This window comes from Ovis canadensis, chromosome 26 (genome assembly GCF_042477335.2).
Source record: "Ovis canadensis isolate MfBH-ARS-UI-01 breed Bighorn chromosome 26, ARS-UI_OviCan_v2, whole genome shotgun sequence".
NCBI lineage: Eukaryota > Metazoa > Chordata > Mammalia > Artiodactyla > Bovidae > Ovis > Ovis canadensis.
The window spans coordinates 52,727,315-52,744,508 of record NC_091270.1 but is presented as its reverse complement, the minus strand read 5'-3'; the positions used below and the strand labels follow the sequence as shown (position 1 = coordinate 52,744,508).

General features: G+C 57.1%; 1 protein-coding gene across 2 annotated transcripts in view; it reads right to left on the bottom strand.

The window, feature by feature from the left end:
• IKBKB (inhibitor of nuclear factor kappa B kinase subunit beta) overlaps window positions 1-17,194 on the bottom strand; it is a 56,412-nt gene that overhangs the window by 24,459 nt on the left and 14,759 nt on the right. For both annotated transcript variants that reach the window (XM_069572704.1, XM_069572703.1), the window contains exons 3-5: window positions 14,842-14,936; window positions 13,055-13,172; window positions 10,017-10,086 (exon numbers count right to left, since the gene is read on the bottom strand). In XM_069572704.1, coding sequence (XP_069428805.1) covers window positions 10,017-10,086; window positions 13,055-13,172; window positions 14,842-14,936 — 283 coding nt within the window. The remainder of the gene's footprint in view (window positions 1-10,016; window positions 10,087-13,054; window positions 13,173-14,841; window positions 14,937-17,194) is intronic.

The window sequence follows — 17,194 nt, the reverse complement described above, 5'->3', positions numbered from 1 at the left end:
AGACGCTTACTCCTTGGAAGGAAAGTTATGACCAACCTAGATAGTATATTAAAAAGCAGAGACATTACTTTGCCAACAAAGGTCCGTCTAGTCAAGTCTATGGTTTTTCCAGTGGTCATGTACAGATGTGAGAGTTGGACTGTGAAGAAGGCTGAGCGCCGAAGAATTGATGCTTTTGAACTGTGGTGTTGGAGAAGACTCTTGAGAGTCCCTTGGACTGCAAGGAGATCCAACCAGTCCATTCTGAAGGAGATCCGCCCTCGGATTTCTTTGGAAGGAATGATGCTAAAGCTGAAACTCGAATACTTTGGCCACCTCATGCGAAGAGCTGACTCATTGGAAAAGACTCTGATGCTGGGAGGGATTGGGGGCAGGAGGGGAAGGGGACGACAGAGGATTAGATGGCTGGATGGCATCACGGACTCGACGGACGTGAGTCTGAGTGAACACTGGGAGTTGGTGATGGACAGGGAGGCCTGGCGTGCTGCGATTCATGGGGTCACAAAGAGTTGGACATGACTGAGCGACTGAACTGAACTGAAGCAACTGAACTGAACTGAGGTACATTTAAAAATACTATCTAGTATCAACAGAACTGAGTAATTACTGATTTAATAAAGAAAAGACCATTCTAATACACAACCAAAGAAAGCAAACCAGCAGAAACACTGGCAGAGAACACATGAAGAGGTAACTTATAGGAGTAGAAATGAAACACAGACCGCAAACAGTTATGCAATCACGTAAGAAGCCGCTCCAGCTCACTGGCCGTCCACAAAGTACTCATGAAAGGAACAACAGCATGCCTTTTCACTTCTTCAACCAGAAGGAATTTCAGATGAGATGTAAAAGGCACTCCCTATATCGCTGGAAGGAGTAATAACTGCTGTGCAATTGGGGTAAAGAAACACGGCAAAAGCTATTCCATTTTAAGATGTACATATCGTTTGACCTTTTGTTTCTGTCTCTGGCAATCCAGCGTACGAAGCCAACAGCACCATCACGTACAAATACGGGTGCGGACTGCACAGTGTCAAGTGAGATCATCAGAGACTAGTGAAAAGTCACCCATCAGGGAAGGGCTGACGGAATCACGGGAAATCCACAGTATAACTGCCAATTATTAAAAATCATTTACGCTTATATTACCTGACTCAGAGGGATGTCAATGTCGTAATGGCGTGAACCTCTTTTTTTTTTCATTAGAGGCAAAAGAAGGTCAAAAGCAAAAGTGATAACCACACTAAGGAAAAGGGTGCTGGGCCAGGGCATAGCAGAGAAAGGATGCACCCTCAGGGGGAGAAGACACCCTTCACAGAGCCTAAGGGGCCAGACACACTGTGTGAAGACTTCGTGCCGAGTGTTTTCTGAAAACACAGGGAAACCCCTGAGAGCTGAACACCCAACTTCCGCCTTCTCAGGGGCGTTCCAGCCGCACATTAAGTGAAATGGCAAAACCTCTCACTAAATCTGCCCTTAAATCCAGCCTTTGACCGTAGAGTTTCAACATCTCACACTTGTTCCCTCTTCTTCTTTGCTTTCACAACTGGGCACAGCAGGTTGGCTTAGGCCCAGCGAGCATCCAGATGGAGCAACAGGCCCACTGCTCTCAGAGGGTACAGCCCATATGCCACCCACCTTGTTCTGCTGGGGGACCTCCCTGGCCATCATGGCCATGGTTCAGATGCCCGTCCACTGCAGGGGGCACGGGTTCCGTCCCTGGTTGGGGAACTGAGATCGCACATACCATGGGGCGTGGCAAAAAAAAAAAAAAAGACTGGTGCTTTCACCAGCACTTTCATTTTTGTTTTACTGACTTTTACTAGGGTAAAAGTGCAGTGTGATAGCCGCCTGGGCACGACCCTGCACACGGGGACACTGTCTCCCCTCGCGGGAACTCATGGCCGGCGGGGAGCGCCCATAGGGGAAGACGGGGTGTGTCTGCTCAGCCACCGAGTCCCCAAGGCCTGTGCAGCTGTGTGACATGAGCATCAGGGGTTCTAACAGAAAGGCGGGGGTTCGTTTGTCCAAGGCCAGGATATGCAAACGTTGGGACTCACTGTAGTTTGAACAAGTGGGAATACCCAGACTAAGGCAAGGCCTGTGACACTAGACGTGAACGTCCCACTGAGTGACGCAGGGAAGGACGAGTGGGGAGGTGCCCTGAGAAGCCCCTGGGAAGGCAGAGCACTCACATCAGACGGAGGGCACAGCTCGGTGCCACGATGCTCAAGAGCTGTGCCAGGGCTTAAGGGAGGATGGAGGGCAAGCCAGTGACCCAGCCAGTGACCCTGTGAACGGCGGGCTCTCCTTATGCTAAAGCCCCTGCACGTAACACGCCTGAGCTCTCGCTTCGGGAGGTCGCTCATTCTCAAATACTTTTTGTCAACCTAATCAAACCTGGAATTAGACAATCCTGTACATATACATATACATAGTGTGTGTGTGTTACACGCACACTACATATGTATATCCACTACGTACTACACACACGTGCACACTATACACATATATCGACTGTATGTATTGAGAATCCCACGTATGTTGTTACGCATGGTGTCTTACACTGAGTGAAATGGTCAAAATGTTGACGGGCAAGGGCTCGGTGGCAGCGCCCCTTCCAGGATCAGTCCCTGAGAGGCTCAGTCGGTCTGACTATGCCTTATTTAACGGAACAGGACCACGGGGTGACAATGTCATGAACCAGAATTTTCTCAAGGTGACAGAACTTAATTTGACTTAAATTAGATGGAACATGAGAATTTGAGATGGAAAACAGAAATACCTGTGTGTCTGAAACTTTAAAATCAAAGCCCCTAACAACAGAGATACTGCAAGCGCACAGAACTGGAAAAGTGGACCACGAAGCATCAGGGCCCGCAGGTTCCACATTCTCACGTTCCAGTGACAGGGAAGAGGTGCCAAGCGGCACTCTGTGTGAACTTTATCCCATGTAGCGGCATCTCCTCAGACAGACGCTGCTCCGGGGGGTCTGTGTCAAGCACCGAGCCCTCCTGGGTCCTTGGCAGGAACAGCACCCAGGTCTTGGACTCCAGCATCCCGCCGGCTCGTGAGGGAGACACGGACATACAACTGCAGATGATGATGCTCTGGAGTGCTCACTGATGAGCCAAAATCCCAAACCACGCTCCAGAGATGAGGGAACAGACAGGACCAGCTAGACTCCCATGCAGAGAAGCGGCTGTGTGAGGACTGTGTCCATGAAGCCTACTGACCACACCCTGAGCTGAAAGGGACCACTGAGCTCTCCTGAGGGTACGCTTGCTCGGGACGCATGCCACAGGGAAGAAACGCAAAGATCGATGGACCAGGGACGCCCCGGGTGGTCCAGCGGTTAAAGAATTCGCCTGCCAGTGCAGGGGACACAGGGTCAATCCCTGGTCCAGGAAGATTCCACGTGCTGTGGAGCAACCGAGCCTGTGAGCCACAGCTACTAGCATCCACACTCTGCAACAAGAGAGGCCCCCGCAGTGAACAGCCCATGCACCCCAATGCAGAGGAGCCCCAACTTGCTGCAACTGGAGAAAAGCCGGCACACAGCAATGCAGACCCTGTGCAGCCAAACACAAACAAATAAATTAAAAAGTTCTTAAGACTTAAAAAATAAAAGATCACAGACCAGCAAGCTGACACACAGATTAGAAGAGACAGAAGAGGCAGTCACCAGTCGGTGGCTTAAGTCACCACAACGGAGAAGGGCAAGGGGACATCTGTTCACTCAGTAAAAGCTGGCTGTGAGCATACTAAGTGCCAGTCACTCTGACGTCACTGCACAGACCAGCAAGCTGACACACAGATTAGAAGAGACAGAAGAGGCAGTCACCAGTCGGTGGCTTAAGTCACCACGACGGAGAAGGGCAAGGGGACATCTGTTCACTCAGTAAAAGCTGGCTGTGAGCATACTAAGTGCCAGTCGCTCTGATGTCACTGGGCTTTCCAAGCAAGATGGGCTGGAAGGCCAAGTGCGGAGGTGTGGAGGAAGGTCCAGTCCCTCTAATGGGTTCTTGGCTAAAGGAGAGCCTGTGACTCACGAGCGAGGTGGCAGGGCGGTGTTGCCAGTGCTGACAGGGAAGTGCAGAGTCACCCTCTCTTCATCCTGCCATCCTGAACAAGTGTCTTCTGTGCGGCTGGAGCTGTCGAAAATGTGCCGCTGGATCAAACCACTTCCTTCACTTACTGCGCAAATAATCTGGTCTACACGGCATGGCTCATATCCTAAAGGAATCCTAAGGAAATCAGTCCTGAATACTCACTGGAAGGACTGATGCTGAAGCTGAAACTCCAATACTTTGGCCACCTGACGCGAAGAACTGACTCCTTGGAAAAGACCCTGATGCTGGGAAACATTGGAGGCGGGAGGAGAAGGGGATGACAGAGGATGAGATGGTTGGACAGCATCACCGACTCAATCGACATGAGTTTAAGTAAGCTCCAGGAGTTGGTGATGGACAGGGGGGCCTGGCGTGCTGCAGCCCGTGGGGTCACAAAGAGTCGGACATGACTAAGCGACACAGCAGGAACTGAACTGGAATGGACTGAATCTGGTCTACGGACCTCAAACCCAGGGTCAGTCCTTCCTGTCGAGGACAGGCAGAGGCCTGCAACAACAGTACTGGGTGGGGGAGGCCACGAACGCACGGAATCTGAGAGGGAGCCCTGCTGTGCTCACTGGGCCAGGGCGGTCCCCACGGAGGGGCAGGCCCAGGGGAGGGGCGGGAGCAGCATTCTGAAAGGCGCGCATGGGCAGAGGCTCCAGAGAGGATCGAAGGGCGGGTTTTGAAGTGGGCTGCAGTCAATCAGGAGAGACGGGACGCTATGAGCTTTGGCCTCGACCTAGCAGGGGACGGGGACGGACATGTCCTCTCAGAAGCATGAGAGAGGGACCAGTCAGTAGGAACAGGCGCCCAGGAGAGTGAGGCGCTAGGACGACTCTGAATGAGTGGAGGCAGTGGGCACAGGAAGGGAAAGCAGGGTGTACACACGAAGGAGAAGACTGGAGACTTCAGACGGGGCGGCGGGGAGGGCGGCGCGGGGTGGGAAGAGGGGCAGATTCCGAGAAGAGACGAGATTCAAAGTCGGCACCCACGTTCGGGTGACTGGCAGGAAGACAGGGCCAGGGACAAGTCAGAGGATGTCAGGCAGGGATCGGGTTTAAGGAAGACGTCGAGGACTTCACTTTGGAAGTGACTTGGGGAGAAGCACCATGGAGACGTGGATATGGAGCTGAGGATGGAGGTCAGGGTTGAACACACAGACTTGGGAGGAGATTCAGTGGATTGAGATGTCGTGAGAAAGACCCGGCACACGGAATACTGGAAGCAGTGGGCAGTCACCAGGTGCAGAGAGGGACACACAGGCGGGAGCAAGAACAGACAGACAGATATCACCAAGACGAAGCTCCAAGAAGAAGAGGATGCAGGAAGGGAGAGGCCAGGGGACCCCGGGGAGCCGTCAGGCTGGAGCGGCACAGCGAACGTCAGAGACATTATAGGCGGCCTTTCTGAAAACCAGAACCCAAACAGCGAAGATGCAATACTCAGAGTTAGAAGGGACCCTGGAGCTCACCCAGTCCACATGCTCATATCAAGCTGAGGACACGCAGGCCCAGAAAGTCACCTTGGTTTTCTAGAGAGGAAAGGCCCCTGAACGAGGAAGCAGAGCTGGGAACTGGGGAAGGCCAGGTCTGAGAGCAGCTCTTTTATTCTGATTATGTTCGGTAAACCTGGTTACTTACGATTTTCCACGTACTCTACATACAAATAATCTGAATTTCTGAGATCCTATAGTCACCTTTCATGACAATCAGCAGTGCAGTCAGAATGTAGGTATTCAACAGAACAAGCAAGGAAAGCCACAATGAAAGAAAACAGAGCAGAGAGCCAGGGCTCTGATTACCGAAAGCCCTTCGCTCCATCTGGAACACTCCCTGTCCTGTGAGGTGGACAGGCTGGACACCTGCTAGGAGATGCTCCGACAGGGACTGAGACAGTGACTCAGAGACCAAAGCACAGACAGGACAGTGAGCGGGGGCCCTGGAGGCTCGAGGACAGGGCAGTGGGTCACCACAACTCCCTGGCCGCCTGGAGAACCAAGATCAGTGCAGAGCCAAGGTCCAGGAGGGCCCCAGGGACCGCTTACTGTCCCATCCGGCTGGCCTGGGCGTGGGCAGTCCCCACCCCTCAGGCAGCAGAGACCCGGGCCTCCAGAGCGGGCAGGAGTTTGCTGTCGGCCGGCAGAAGGAAACATATGGCAACGTTTTCCAGAGAATAATGAGTCCACTGAGTCACAACTTCCCTGAGCTATTTTAAGGTCGCTTTATGTGGAAGACAGATCACTTCCAGCTGCCTCAGCACCTGTCTCCAGACCTCTCAGCAGCGTAAGGGCAACGTTCTAATAGGCCCGCCTGTCCCGGTGCAGGAAATGGGCTCACCCACAGGCTTCCCGGGCGTCTGCTCGCCCGCTCACGTGCACTCTGCGAGATCTTCTCGGGCAACATGACGCCCCCTGGGAAATGCCTGTGTCTATCATCCTGATGTTGCTCTGCACAGGCATCTCTGGGAGACAAGTGGGACCGGAGAGATTAAAGCTAAGTAGGGGTCACCGGCCAGTCAGAGCTATGGTGCTTCCAGTAGTCATGTGCGGATGTGAGAGCTGGACCGCAGCGGAGGCTGAGCACCAAAGAATTGATGCTTTTGAACTGAGATGTTGGAGAAGACTCTTGAGAGTCCCTTGGACTGCAAGGAGATCCAACCAGTCCATCCTAAAGGAGATCAATCCTGAGTGTTCACTGGAAGGACTGATGTTGAAGCTGAAACTCCAATACTTTGGTCACCTGATGAGAACTGACTCATTTGAAAAGACCCTGATGCTGGGAAAGACTGAGGTCAAATGGCAGAGGATGAGATGGTTAGATAGTTTTACCAACTCAATGGACATGAGTCTGAGCAAAATCTGGGAGATACTGAGGACAGAAGAGCCTGGGGTACTTCAGTCCATGGGGTCACAAAGAGTTGAACACGACTGAGCGACTGAACAAGGAGTCACCCAGAGAGGGCCATGTACCCGCCCCGCGGGCAGGGGTGGGCTCTGGCCATATCTGCAGTCAGCCTGGCAGGGACCAGCAGGGCAGCTCCACAGAGGGAGGTGGGTAGGCCCTTGGGACTAACTGGAACAAAACAGGCTCAGGAAACGTTCCAGAATACAAAAAAGCTACGTGAGAGGAGCTCCCAGAAACCCTTTTGAACTTGGGCTCTGTGACGACATTGTGCAAGAGAAATAAACTTCATGAATTTCGTACACAAATCAGAAAAGGGACTGAAAGGACAATCTGAGCTTATCAGCAACCCCCCAGTCAGGCGGCCGGATGGCATCCAGGAGGCGACAAGGGCTGTGGTCTGAGCAAGGTCGGCCACTTCCGGGGAGGGACATCCTGGAAGACGGCCACCTGCCCAGCTCACCAGACCTCAGCCCTGGGTCACAGCCCAACTGAGGACAGCGGACGTTTTCCAAAAGGGTAGCCTGGGGGGCCAGGGGAAGGACAGCACATGGCAACTGCCCTACCTCCTGACGGTCCTCACAAGGCGATCTATGTGCCCGTCTCTCAGCAAATAAAGCTGCTGCCCTTAAGAAGTAACAGGGGACTTCCCTGATGGCCTAGTGCTTAAGAGTCTGCCGGCCAATCCAGGGGACCCGGGTTTGATCCCACGAGCCTCAGGGCAACAAAGCCTGCGAGCCGCAGTTACTGAGCTCGAGTGCCGCAGCCGCTGAAGCCTGTCCACACGAGAGCCTGTGCTCCGCAACGAGTGAAGACGCTGCAGTGAGAAGCCCACGGACCACAACGGGGAACAGTCCCAACTCGCCGCAGCTAGAGGAAGCCCAAATGTGGCAATGAAGACCCGGCACAGCTCAACACAGATCCATCAAAGGAAATAAGCAATGTGCCGAAGGCCACGCTGCCAACAGGCGGCAAGAGCTGCTATCTGACCCCCGACGGCTCATTTAATCTTATGTGAACAGCTGTTCTTTTAAATAAAAAGTAGGTCCTTCTTCTAATTTCCTTTGGGATTTATTTCATTCACTGACAAGTATGTATAAAGCAGCTGCTACGCGAGGTACTACTATTCCAGATGTGGGAGACACAGCGTTGACAAAGTCTTGGCCTTCACGAGTTTAATTCTAGCAGACCAGCACTTCAAAGAAAGCCTCATTAGGGAACCGGCGACCTAATGACCTTTGATACTCATCCACTGACGGGAGAGTGGAACCACTTAAGCTTCCCTGGGGCTTACCTGCCCTCACTATTCTGACTTAGGTGTAACTTACACACACACACACCTTGAATACATAACAGAAAGCTACCACAGGAGGCGGTGGTACCTGGACACGACACGTGGCCACACCAAGAACATGAGGCCCGCAGAGGCTCCGTAAATATCACAAGGGCCACTGGAGGACGCTAATGGTACACGAGGGAGCAGACAGCTTTGTGTGCCTGAGACAATCATCCAGAGACTATCTCAACAATTTCCTGAATGCACAGATAATCTACTAAGTGAAAGCACATTTGAAGAAATAACATACAGAAAAGACTTGAAGCTCTAACCAGAAACAAAAGCTGGCCACAAAGAGCAAAAGAACATGCTCCGACCTTCTACCTGCCTTCGACTCAAGAGAATAAACTGTGGCGTGGCCACTGGCGCAGAAGACAGGTAAACGTCCGTGCACCGCAGGGACGGGCCACCGTGGCGCAGGGGTCCAGGGAGCAAGTGGGATCTTGGCCGAAGGACTGGACTCTCTAGGGAGTCAGCAGGGCACCTCCCTCTCTGACGCTGTCTGGCTGATGATGGACGCACACTCAGATCACATGAAACCGCCGCAACGTCTTGACGCTGCACATCTGAAACTCACATGTGTCAAACGTCAATTACACTTCAACAGAGCTGGAGAAGAAACCCCCGACTGGTGCCACGTCATCTTGTCCTCACTATGAGCCCCATCTGCAGGACAGACACAGGCTAGAGAGCAAGAGGGAATTTTCCACATCCCACTGCTCAGATCCTAACCGTAAGCACAGCATCACTCCATTCCCCCCACTTCCTTCTCGCCCAGAGTGAAGAGGTGGCAGGGGCAAGGCCAAAGCGCTGGGCACTGCAAGCCCCTCACCCTCCCAGGCCAAGCACCAGAAATGCAGCTTTTCAGACGGGGCGAGGTGGCAATAACTGGTGAACCTGGGCGATGGGCCTGTGGGTTTCACTGTACTGCTCCTCCAGCTTTCCTATATGCTTGGTATTTTCCTAAACAGAAAGTCTGAACAAACCAAAAGAAAAAACTCACAGCTTCCGAGAGGGTGCGGTGGGCGAGGGGTGAAAACAGTGTCATTCCCCAAACTGGGGGCAAACGCTGAGTGACGAACCCTGGGTACCTCTCAGTCCTGATCTCGGACTGCCACCTTACACTGCAGATTTACCCCCCAAAGAGCAGGCGCCTGGGCTGGAGAGGTGGCATCTGACCCCTGCACGCCGAGGTCGGGCTCCTGCTGCCCAGGCCAGCCAGGCCTTCTCAGAGGGCCGTCAACACCCTCCTCGGAGAATGCCAAGGGTTAACCGGGGTTTAAAGGAGGACCGTTTTTTCCTATGGCTTCGGCCAGCAAGAGAACTACCAACAAGGAAGTGGAAAAATTCACTGCCAAAGGATGAGATGCATTCAAAGGACAACCAACTCCATCACTGGCCGTTCCGGGAAAGCTGGGAGTGGAGCTCTTTAATGGGAAAGGAAACTCACTCTCCTGTGCACATGACTTAGTCCGGAAGGAAGGGAAATCTGAGTTCAGCGCCCGCCTGACTAGGCCCTGTCGACCGCCCCCTCACCAGTCCCCCGCCACCGTCTGTCCCCGCCAACCCCACCTCCGCAGAGACCGGCAGACCCGTCACCGCCCCTCCACCCCCGCAAGGCCCCTCCCTGGGGGGCACGGCCAGACGTCCGGGGCTGGGGTTTACCGATGTCGCTCAGCAAGGTGAGGATGGCTCCTTCCCGCAGGCCGCAGCAGTTCTCAAACTGGTTCAGGTACTGTTGAGAAGGGCGGGGGGAGAGGTGTCAGGGGGAGCGGTCACCAATCACCAATGCGCTGTCCACCGGGGTCCTCCGCCAGCTGAGGCCGTCTGAGCACTCCCCAGGTCCTAGGTGGGCAGGCAGCCAGGCAGCAGGACTAGCCGGGGCGGGGCCTGGGCGGGGATGGAAGATGGAGGCCTGCGAGCTCCTGGAGGTGCTCACGTGTGCGACCCTGACCCTGAGCCATTCTTGGAGCCTCACCTGAGCCACGGTCACGGGGGAGTGGGCGCAGCCAGAGCTCAGCCACTGCTGATCCACTGCTCCCAAGAGCCCTGGGGACCCACTGAAGCCCTCCTTCTGACCCTTTCCCCTTGCCCTAGGTGGGGATGACAGCAGGGACCACGTGGCAAGCACTCACCACGGGCCGGCACCAGGATGGAGCCGGAAGAGCGGTGGGAAGCACACGATGCTGGGTCCAGAACGGCTGAGCGTGGGTACAGTGTCACCTGGCTGTCTGCCCCCAAGCCCCATCCCTGCCCCCAACCTGCCCACCTTCTTCCCTAGGGAGGAGTGAGGGGTGTGGATGGAGGCAACCTTGTTTTGGTACAAAGCTAGCTTGCACCCAGAGCCCGCACGGCCCTCAAGCTCTTCGCAGATGGAGAGCCGCGTGGATGCACTCCGTGGAGCCTTCCTGCCCCATCTCACTGCATACCGCCCTACCCTCCTCTGAGGCCAGCATCGGTGGCCTTCCCGGCTCACGGGTAAAGATGCCAGACCGAAGGGGTCCAGGCGTCTGTCCACCCCCACAGCCGCCGCAGGACAGAGCTGCCCCAGGACACAAGTCCGCCTGAGGCTCGGGCCCTCCCAGCCCTGGTGGCCTATCGAGGGTCTCAGTCTGCTGTGAGAAGCCAGCCTCGACTTCAGAAAGAAATTTCCCGACAAGAAGGGCACCAATGCGAAGGAACCCCCACCCCAACATGTGTCCATGAGCTGTTCCCATGTCAGGCACGCACGCCTCACTCCTCGGATCACTCACGCATTGGCCAAGCATGTCTCCCCACCCAGGAGTGCGGATTTTGAACGTTCAGGAGCGGGGAAAGACAGGCCACTCCACTTGGAACCGAGAGGACAGACCCCTGATGCCGGGGCAGCAGTGCCCCCCCTCCCTGATCTCCCCTGGTGACCACGTGGACGCAGGCCCTATGGGGCGCCACCCCACCTCCGCCGCACCACCCTGCACCCTGGGCCGGGTCAATCACGCCCCAGTCTGTATCACTCTCTTCCCGGGCAGGCCGGCTCCCCACTACCCACGAGATGACGTTGGAGGTCCTCCACTGCCGTAAGCTGGTCGCCTCCCACCTACTGGCTACGCTGCCCGCTAAGGAGTGTCCACTCAGCTACAGGGACACGGCTTTATCTCCCTAAATAGCTGCAGTTAGTAATCCAGTGGCTGTCAAAGGTTAGGAAAATAAAAGAGGAAAATGGAAGTTCTGTCGAGTCCCTGTTTAGCCTCTGTTATCAGTCCCTGCCTGTGGGCCATGCCAGCGACTGCTCACATCCTGCCCTGACACCCCCGGACAGGCCACCCCCCGGGCAGGAGATGGCCACTTGGGCACATGGGCCTCATGGAAAGTCCCTCTAGAGAGGGACAGCAGCAGGGGCCAGGAGAGCAGCAGGAAAGCAGGCGGCGCCGGCTCTGGGAACGGCCGAGGGGGCCCGAGGCACCTGATGGCTGCCCTGCCACCATGCACCTCTTCCAGGGCGAGGAGTGCAGGGATGTGGACAGACAGGCAACCTCTGCAATACAAAGCCGCCTTCTGCCCAGAGCCTGCACAGTCCTCCTGCTCTGTCCTCACAGACGGGGCGGGGCCCGCGGCTGGGACCCGCAGGTGAGACCCAGGCTCTGCTGCTGCGGCTGTGGTGGTCCAGCCCCCAACCCTGCCCCTCTGGGCCACGAGGCGGCCCCCTCCACTTGGGATCCCATCTGTTTCCCCTGCATCACGGGGCTGCTCACGAGGCCATGAGTAAGAGCAGGTCGTGGTACCGTTTCAGAGATGGGACACACACGGCCCCCCGGGACCCAGCCCGTGGCGCGTGTTCTCATACAGAGGCGTGCAGACGTGGCGGGAAGGCAGGCGGGGAGCAGAGCCCAGAAGCTGCGTCAGCGGCAGCTCTGGGTCCCTGGCCCTGCCGGGGCCAAGTCAGTCCCTTCCTGCCCCGCTCTGTGACCCCAGGCAGCCGTGGCTGGGAGAAGCTGTGCTCATGGGGACGGTGGCCAAGGGGCACCAAAGGGCTGACACGGCCGTGCGGGGGAGGAAGGTCTGTCTGGGGCTGGTCCAGCTCTGCCCTGGACTCTACCAGGTGGCGTTCCCTTGTCACTCGAGGGACAGCCGCAGGGTGCACAGCAAGCCCCGCCCTGACCGCTGCGCCCCGCTTCAGGGTGCCCACCCGCCCCCAGGCCCCGCAGCCTTACCTTGCCCTCCCAGGCGCCACCCCAGGGTGCCCCCGGCCCCCCGCCCCAGGCCCTGCAGCCTCACCTTGCCCCCCCAGGCCCCGCCCCAGGGTGCCCCCCTGCTCCCCACCCTGCAGCCTCACCTTGCCCCCCCAGACCCCACCCCAGGGTGCCCCCCGGCCCCCCACCCCTGGCCCCGCAGCCTCACCTTGCCCCTCCAGGGTGCCCCCATTCAGGGCCACCCCCATTCAGGGCCACCCCCTAGGCCCCGCAGCCTCACCTTGCTCCCCCAGGCCCCGCCCCAGGGTGCCCCTGCTCAGGGCCCCCGCCCAGGCCCCGCAGCCTCACCTTGCCCCTCCAGGGTGTCCCCGCTCAGGCCCCCCTCTCCGGCCCCGCAGCCTCACCTTGCCCCTCCAGGGTGCCCCCACTCAGGGAACCCCTGGCCCCGCAGCCTCACCTTGCCCCCCCAGGGGCCCCCCCAGGCCCCGCCCCAGGGTGCCCCCCTTCCCCCCGCCCCCGGTCCCGCAGCCTCACCTTGCGCAGGTCCCCGCCCTGACAGTACTCCATCGCCAGCAGGGGCAGGTCGTTGGGAGCCAGGCTCTGCATGCCTTCAGGGACGTCCCGGGCGGCCACCACATTGGGATGGTTCAGCCTGGGGGGAAGCGGAACAGGTGAGGGGGGGCAGACAGCGGGCTCACCCCTGCCCCCCAGGGCCTTGAGGTGCCAGGGCCTGGAGAGTGGAGGGGTAAGGGCACAGCTGGCCCCTCACCCAGGGCCTGGCAGCGCTCGGTCTGCGCCATGAGCCCTGGTCGTGCAAGGGCCCCGGGGGCTTGGTTCTCCTCAGAGGCCCCACGGCAGGCCCCCCGCGCTTCCCAACTGCTCTGAAGCAGAGAAAGTGGAGGGACTGCCGACGTCACGCCGCTGGGTGGGGACAGGGGGTGTGTGCGGGGTGTGTGTCTGTGTGTGGAGTGTTGGTGTGTTCGTGGTGTGTGTGTGATGTGTGTATGCGGTGTGTGTGGGGGTGTGTATGTATGTGGAGTGTGGGTGGTGTGTTTGTGGCATGTGTGTCTGTATGGCGTGTGTGTGGTGTGTGTGTCTGTGGTCTGTGTGTGGGGGGGTGTATGTGTGTGGTTTGTGTGTCTGTGGAGTGTGGGTGGTGTCTCTGTGCATGTGGCATGTGTGTGTGTTATGTGTGTGGGGTGTGTATGTGGTGTGTGGGGTGCGTGTCTGTGTGTGGAGTGTGGGCGGTGTGTTTATGTGTGTAGTATATGTGTGCAGTATATATGGTGTGTGTCGTGTGTGTGGTGTGTGTCTGTGTGTGCATGTGTGTGTCTTTATGTGGAGTGTTGGTGTGTTCGTGGTATGTATGGCATGTGTGTGTGGTGCGTGTATGTGGTGTATGTGTGGGTGTGTCTGTATGTGGAGTATGGGTGGTGTGTTTGTGGCGTGTGTCTGTATGGCGTGTGTGTGCTGTGTGTGTGTCTGCTTGTGTGGTGTGTTTGTGGTGTGTGTGTGGGGGGTGTCTGTGGCGTGTGTGTCTGTACGGCATGTGCGTGTGGTGTGTGTGTCTGTGTCTGCTCGTGTGGTGTGTGATGGTGGTGTGTGATGGTGGTGTGTGATGGTGGTGTGTGTGTGTGCGTGTGGGGTGTATGCGTGTGGGGTGTGTGGTTTGTGTGTCTGTGGAGTGTGCGTGGTATGTTTGTGGCGTGTCTGTGCATGAGGCATGTGTGTGTGTTGTGTGTGAGGGTGTGTCTGCTTGTAGAGTGTGCAGTGTGTGTGCACACGTGCTCCTGCGAACAAGGAGACACCCCCTTCCCCAGGGTGGGGAGGGAGCCCCTGCTGGGCTGCGACTCCCCCACGCCTTCCCAGCTGGGAGGGCAGCCCCCCAGCCCCCCACCCCAGCCCCCCTGGAGGAACAGACTCTGGCAAAAGGTTCACAGCAGGGACACTCACCTACCAGCTCAGAACTGGAAACACGGGAAAAAGGATCTTTGCTGACAGAGAAAACTCGGCATAATGGCTACTTTATATCATATAACAGAGGAAGCCCACCCAGAACCCTCGGCGGGCCGGGTGGTGGGCTGTCACTGCCGCTGCCCCGGCAGCCACCTGCCTGGACAGTCTGGCTGGGACCCTGACACCTCTATCAGGGTATCAGCGCTGGGTCTCACACCTCTTTCTAGAGAGCTGGGGCTGCGGCTCCAGATCCTGAGGCCCTTCTCCAGAGTCACTGCAGCGTCCCCTGGGCCCTGTGGTCCCCCGCCCCCGCATTCCCCTGCCCCCACGGTCCCGCCCGGGGTTGCTGGCGCCCAGGCCCTCACCTCCTCATGATCTGGATCTCCAGGCACCAGCGCTCGCGGTTCCGGGGACTGAGCTCCTGCCGGCACTGCTTGATGGCGATCTGCTCGCCCGTCTCCTGCAGAGGACGCACGGGATGATCAGAGACAGCCAAGGGTCAAACCCACAGCTGACGCCTCTGGGCCCATAACACAGCCCATAACTCAGCTCCAGGCCCCCAAGGCCGGCAGCGTGCCTGCTTAACAGATGGCCCCAAGTCTCCGCCAGCCCACCTCCAGGCCTGGCCCCTGCTCATCTCTATCCACCCCACATCTGCACCCAGGCCTTGCCCCGTCCCCACCTCCCCCTCGAGACCTCTTTGGAACACTTTTGCCCAAGAGAATCCTCATTCCTTGACCCCTGGCACTACTGGACTTGACCTTGGACCCAAGCAAAAGGCACTTCCCTGTTGCTTCAGCCTAACAGTTAATGCCCTGGCTCCAGGTTTTATGTTTCTCTCCCTAGGGGGGGGTCTCTCTCTCCAGAGAGAAGGTAAGAGCGGTATAGGAGACGGAACACAGGCTGATTCAAATCCCAGCACAGCCATTTACCAGCTCTGTGATGCTGGGCGGACCACGGACTCTGGCTTGGTTTCTCCATCTGTAAAGTGGGAACTCTGACATCCACCTTTCAGGGGTGCCTCAGGGCTGAGCCCCTAGCAGCGTCCAGCCCTTAGCAGGCATTGGGCAACACTCCTGGTGGCAGCCCCACGCAGGCACCGCTGGCATTTAAAACTCCCGAAGCTGGGCTCTAACCCACCTTTCCATCCTCCTCCTGCGACTCCACCTCGGGCCTCCGATGCCCAGTCAGGCTCAGACTGCTGGCCCGGCCCATGCCCTCTGGTCTCTGCTCCAAGGCAAGGCCCAGGTGCCCCCCACAGCAGGGGCTCCTGCCCTCCTGTCTCAACAGGGCACTCCTTCACGGCACTTACCCACCAAAGACTTATTTTCTGCAGGGTCACAGGGTTACTTTCTCTTTTCTCTGTTACACTATAGGCTTGTCCATCCTCAGGAGTTTAACCTTTAATGCAATAACTGACATAGTGCCCTCCATGGAAGCTTCACGATCGGGAATGAGGGAATCACCACAATTCTTGTGAACTACAGACGGCCTGGGTCCGAGGATTAACTCTTCCCTTCCCCCAGGTGTCCAGGCAGTACCCAGGTCAGCACTTGGCTGCCCCCTCCCGGGCCCCCGGGCCCCTGCATTGAGAGCCCCCTAAGAGCCCACATGCCCTGGGACCAGCCCTGACCTGCAGGGCAGGCAGAGGAGAAATCCAACAAGAAAAGCCTTCAGAATGATACCAAAATTCCACTGGGTGTCCTAGAGGCCCCACTGGACCATTTTGTCTGTTTATGAAAACGTGCCTTACGAGGAAACCTAAGTCTTGTAAGTGCAGGAATTCATTCGGTCCAGACTGAGACTCAACAGATGCATGTCGAGATCGTGGCAAGGCCCTCAGGGACACATGCTTCCTCAGGGCGGCAGATGCCGAGGTCACAGGCCCACCGATCCAGCCACGATCCCTGCAGACAAAGGGCCCGCCCGGGAGCAAAAGGACAGTGGGAGTCAGGGCTCCCCAAGTAGCGCTAGCGGTAAGGAACCCACCTGCCAGTGCAGGAGACGGAAGAGACCTGGGTTCGATCCCTGGGTGGGGAAGATCCCTTGGAGGAGGAGATGGCAACCCACTCCGGAGTTCTTGCCTGGGAACTCCCTCGGACAGAGGAGCCTGGCGGGCTGCTGCCCACAGGGTTGCTGAGAGTTGAACATGACTGAAGCGACTCAGCACACGCTCACGCAGACAAGGAACAGACAGTGTCCCCTGGGACGCCTTACTCGCTGGTCACCAGACCCGTCCCTAAAGCCGACATTCACGAATGAAAGCTTCAGGAGTGAGGTGGAGGCATCTTTTGACTGTGACGGCTCCAAGGCCAGAAGCAGACACTTCCAGCACCCCCACCCAGGGCACTCTCCCAAGTGGCTTCTATCAAGTCCCCACACGGCTGTGGTTAAGCCTCAGTCACAGAGTCACCTTATATGCTTAGTTGTTTTTCTTTTTTCCAACAGCTCTGAGATCATTCACACACCATTCAACTCATCCATGGAAACCACACACGCTGATGGTCTGGGGTATATTCAGAGTAACGTGGCCAAAGTCATAGTCGGTTTCAGAGCGCGCTCACCAGGGCCTCCCTGGTGGTCCAGTGGCTGCGACTCAGTGCTCGTGGTGTGGGGGGCCAGGGTTCGGCCCCCGGTTGAGGGTCTAGACCCCACATGCCGCAACTAACAGCTTTACGTGCTGCACCTAAAGGTCCCGTGTGCCACACCAAGACCGAA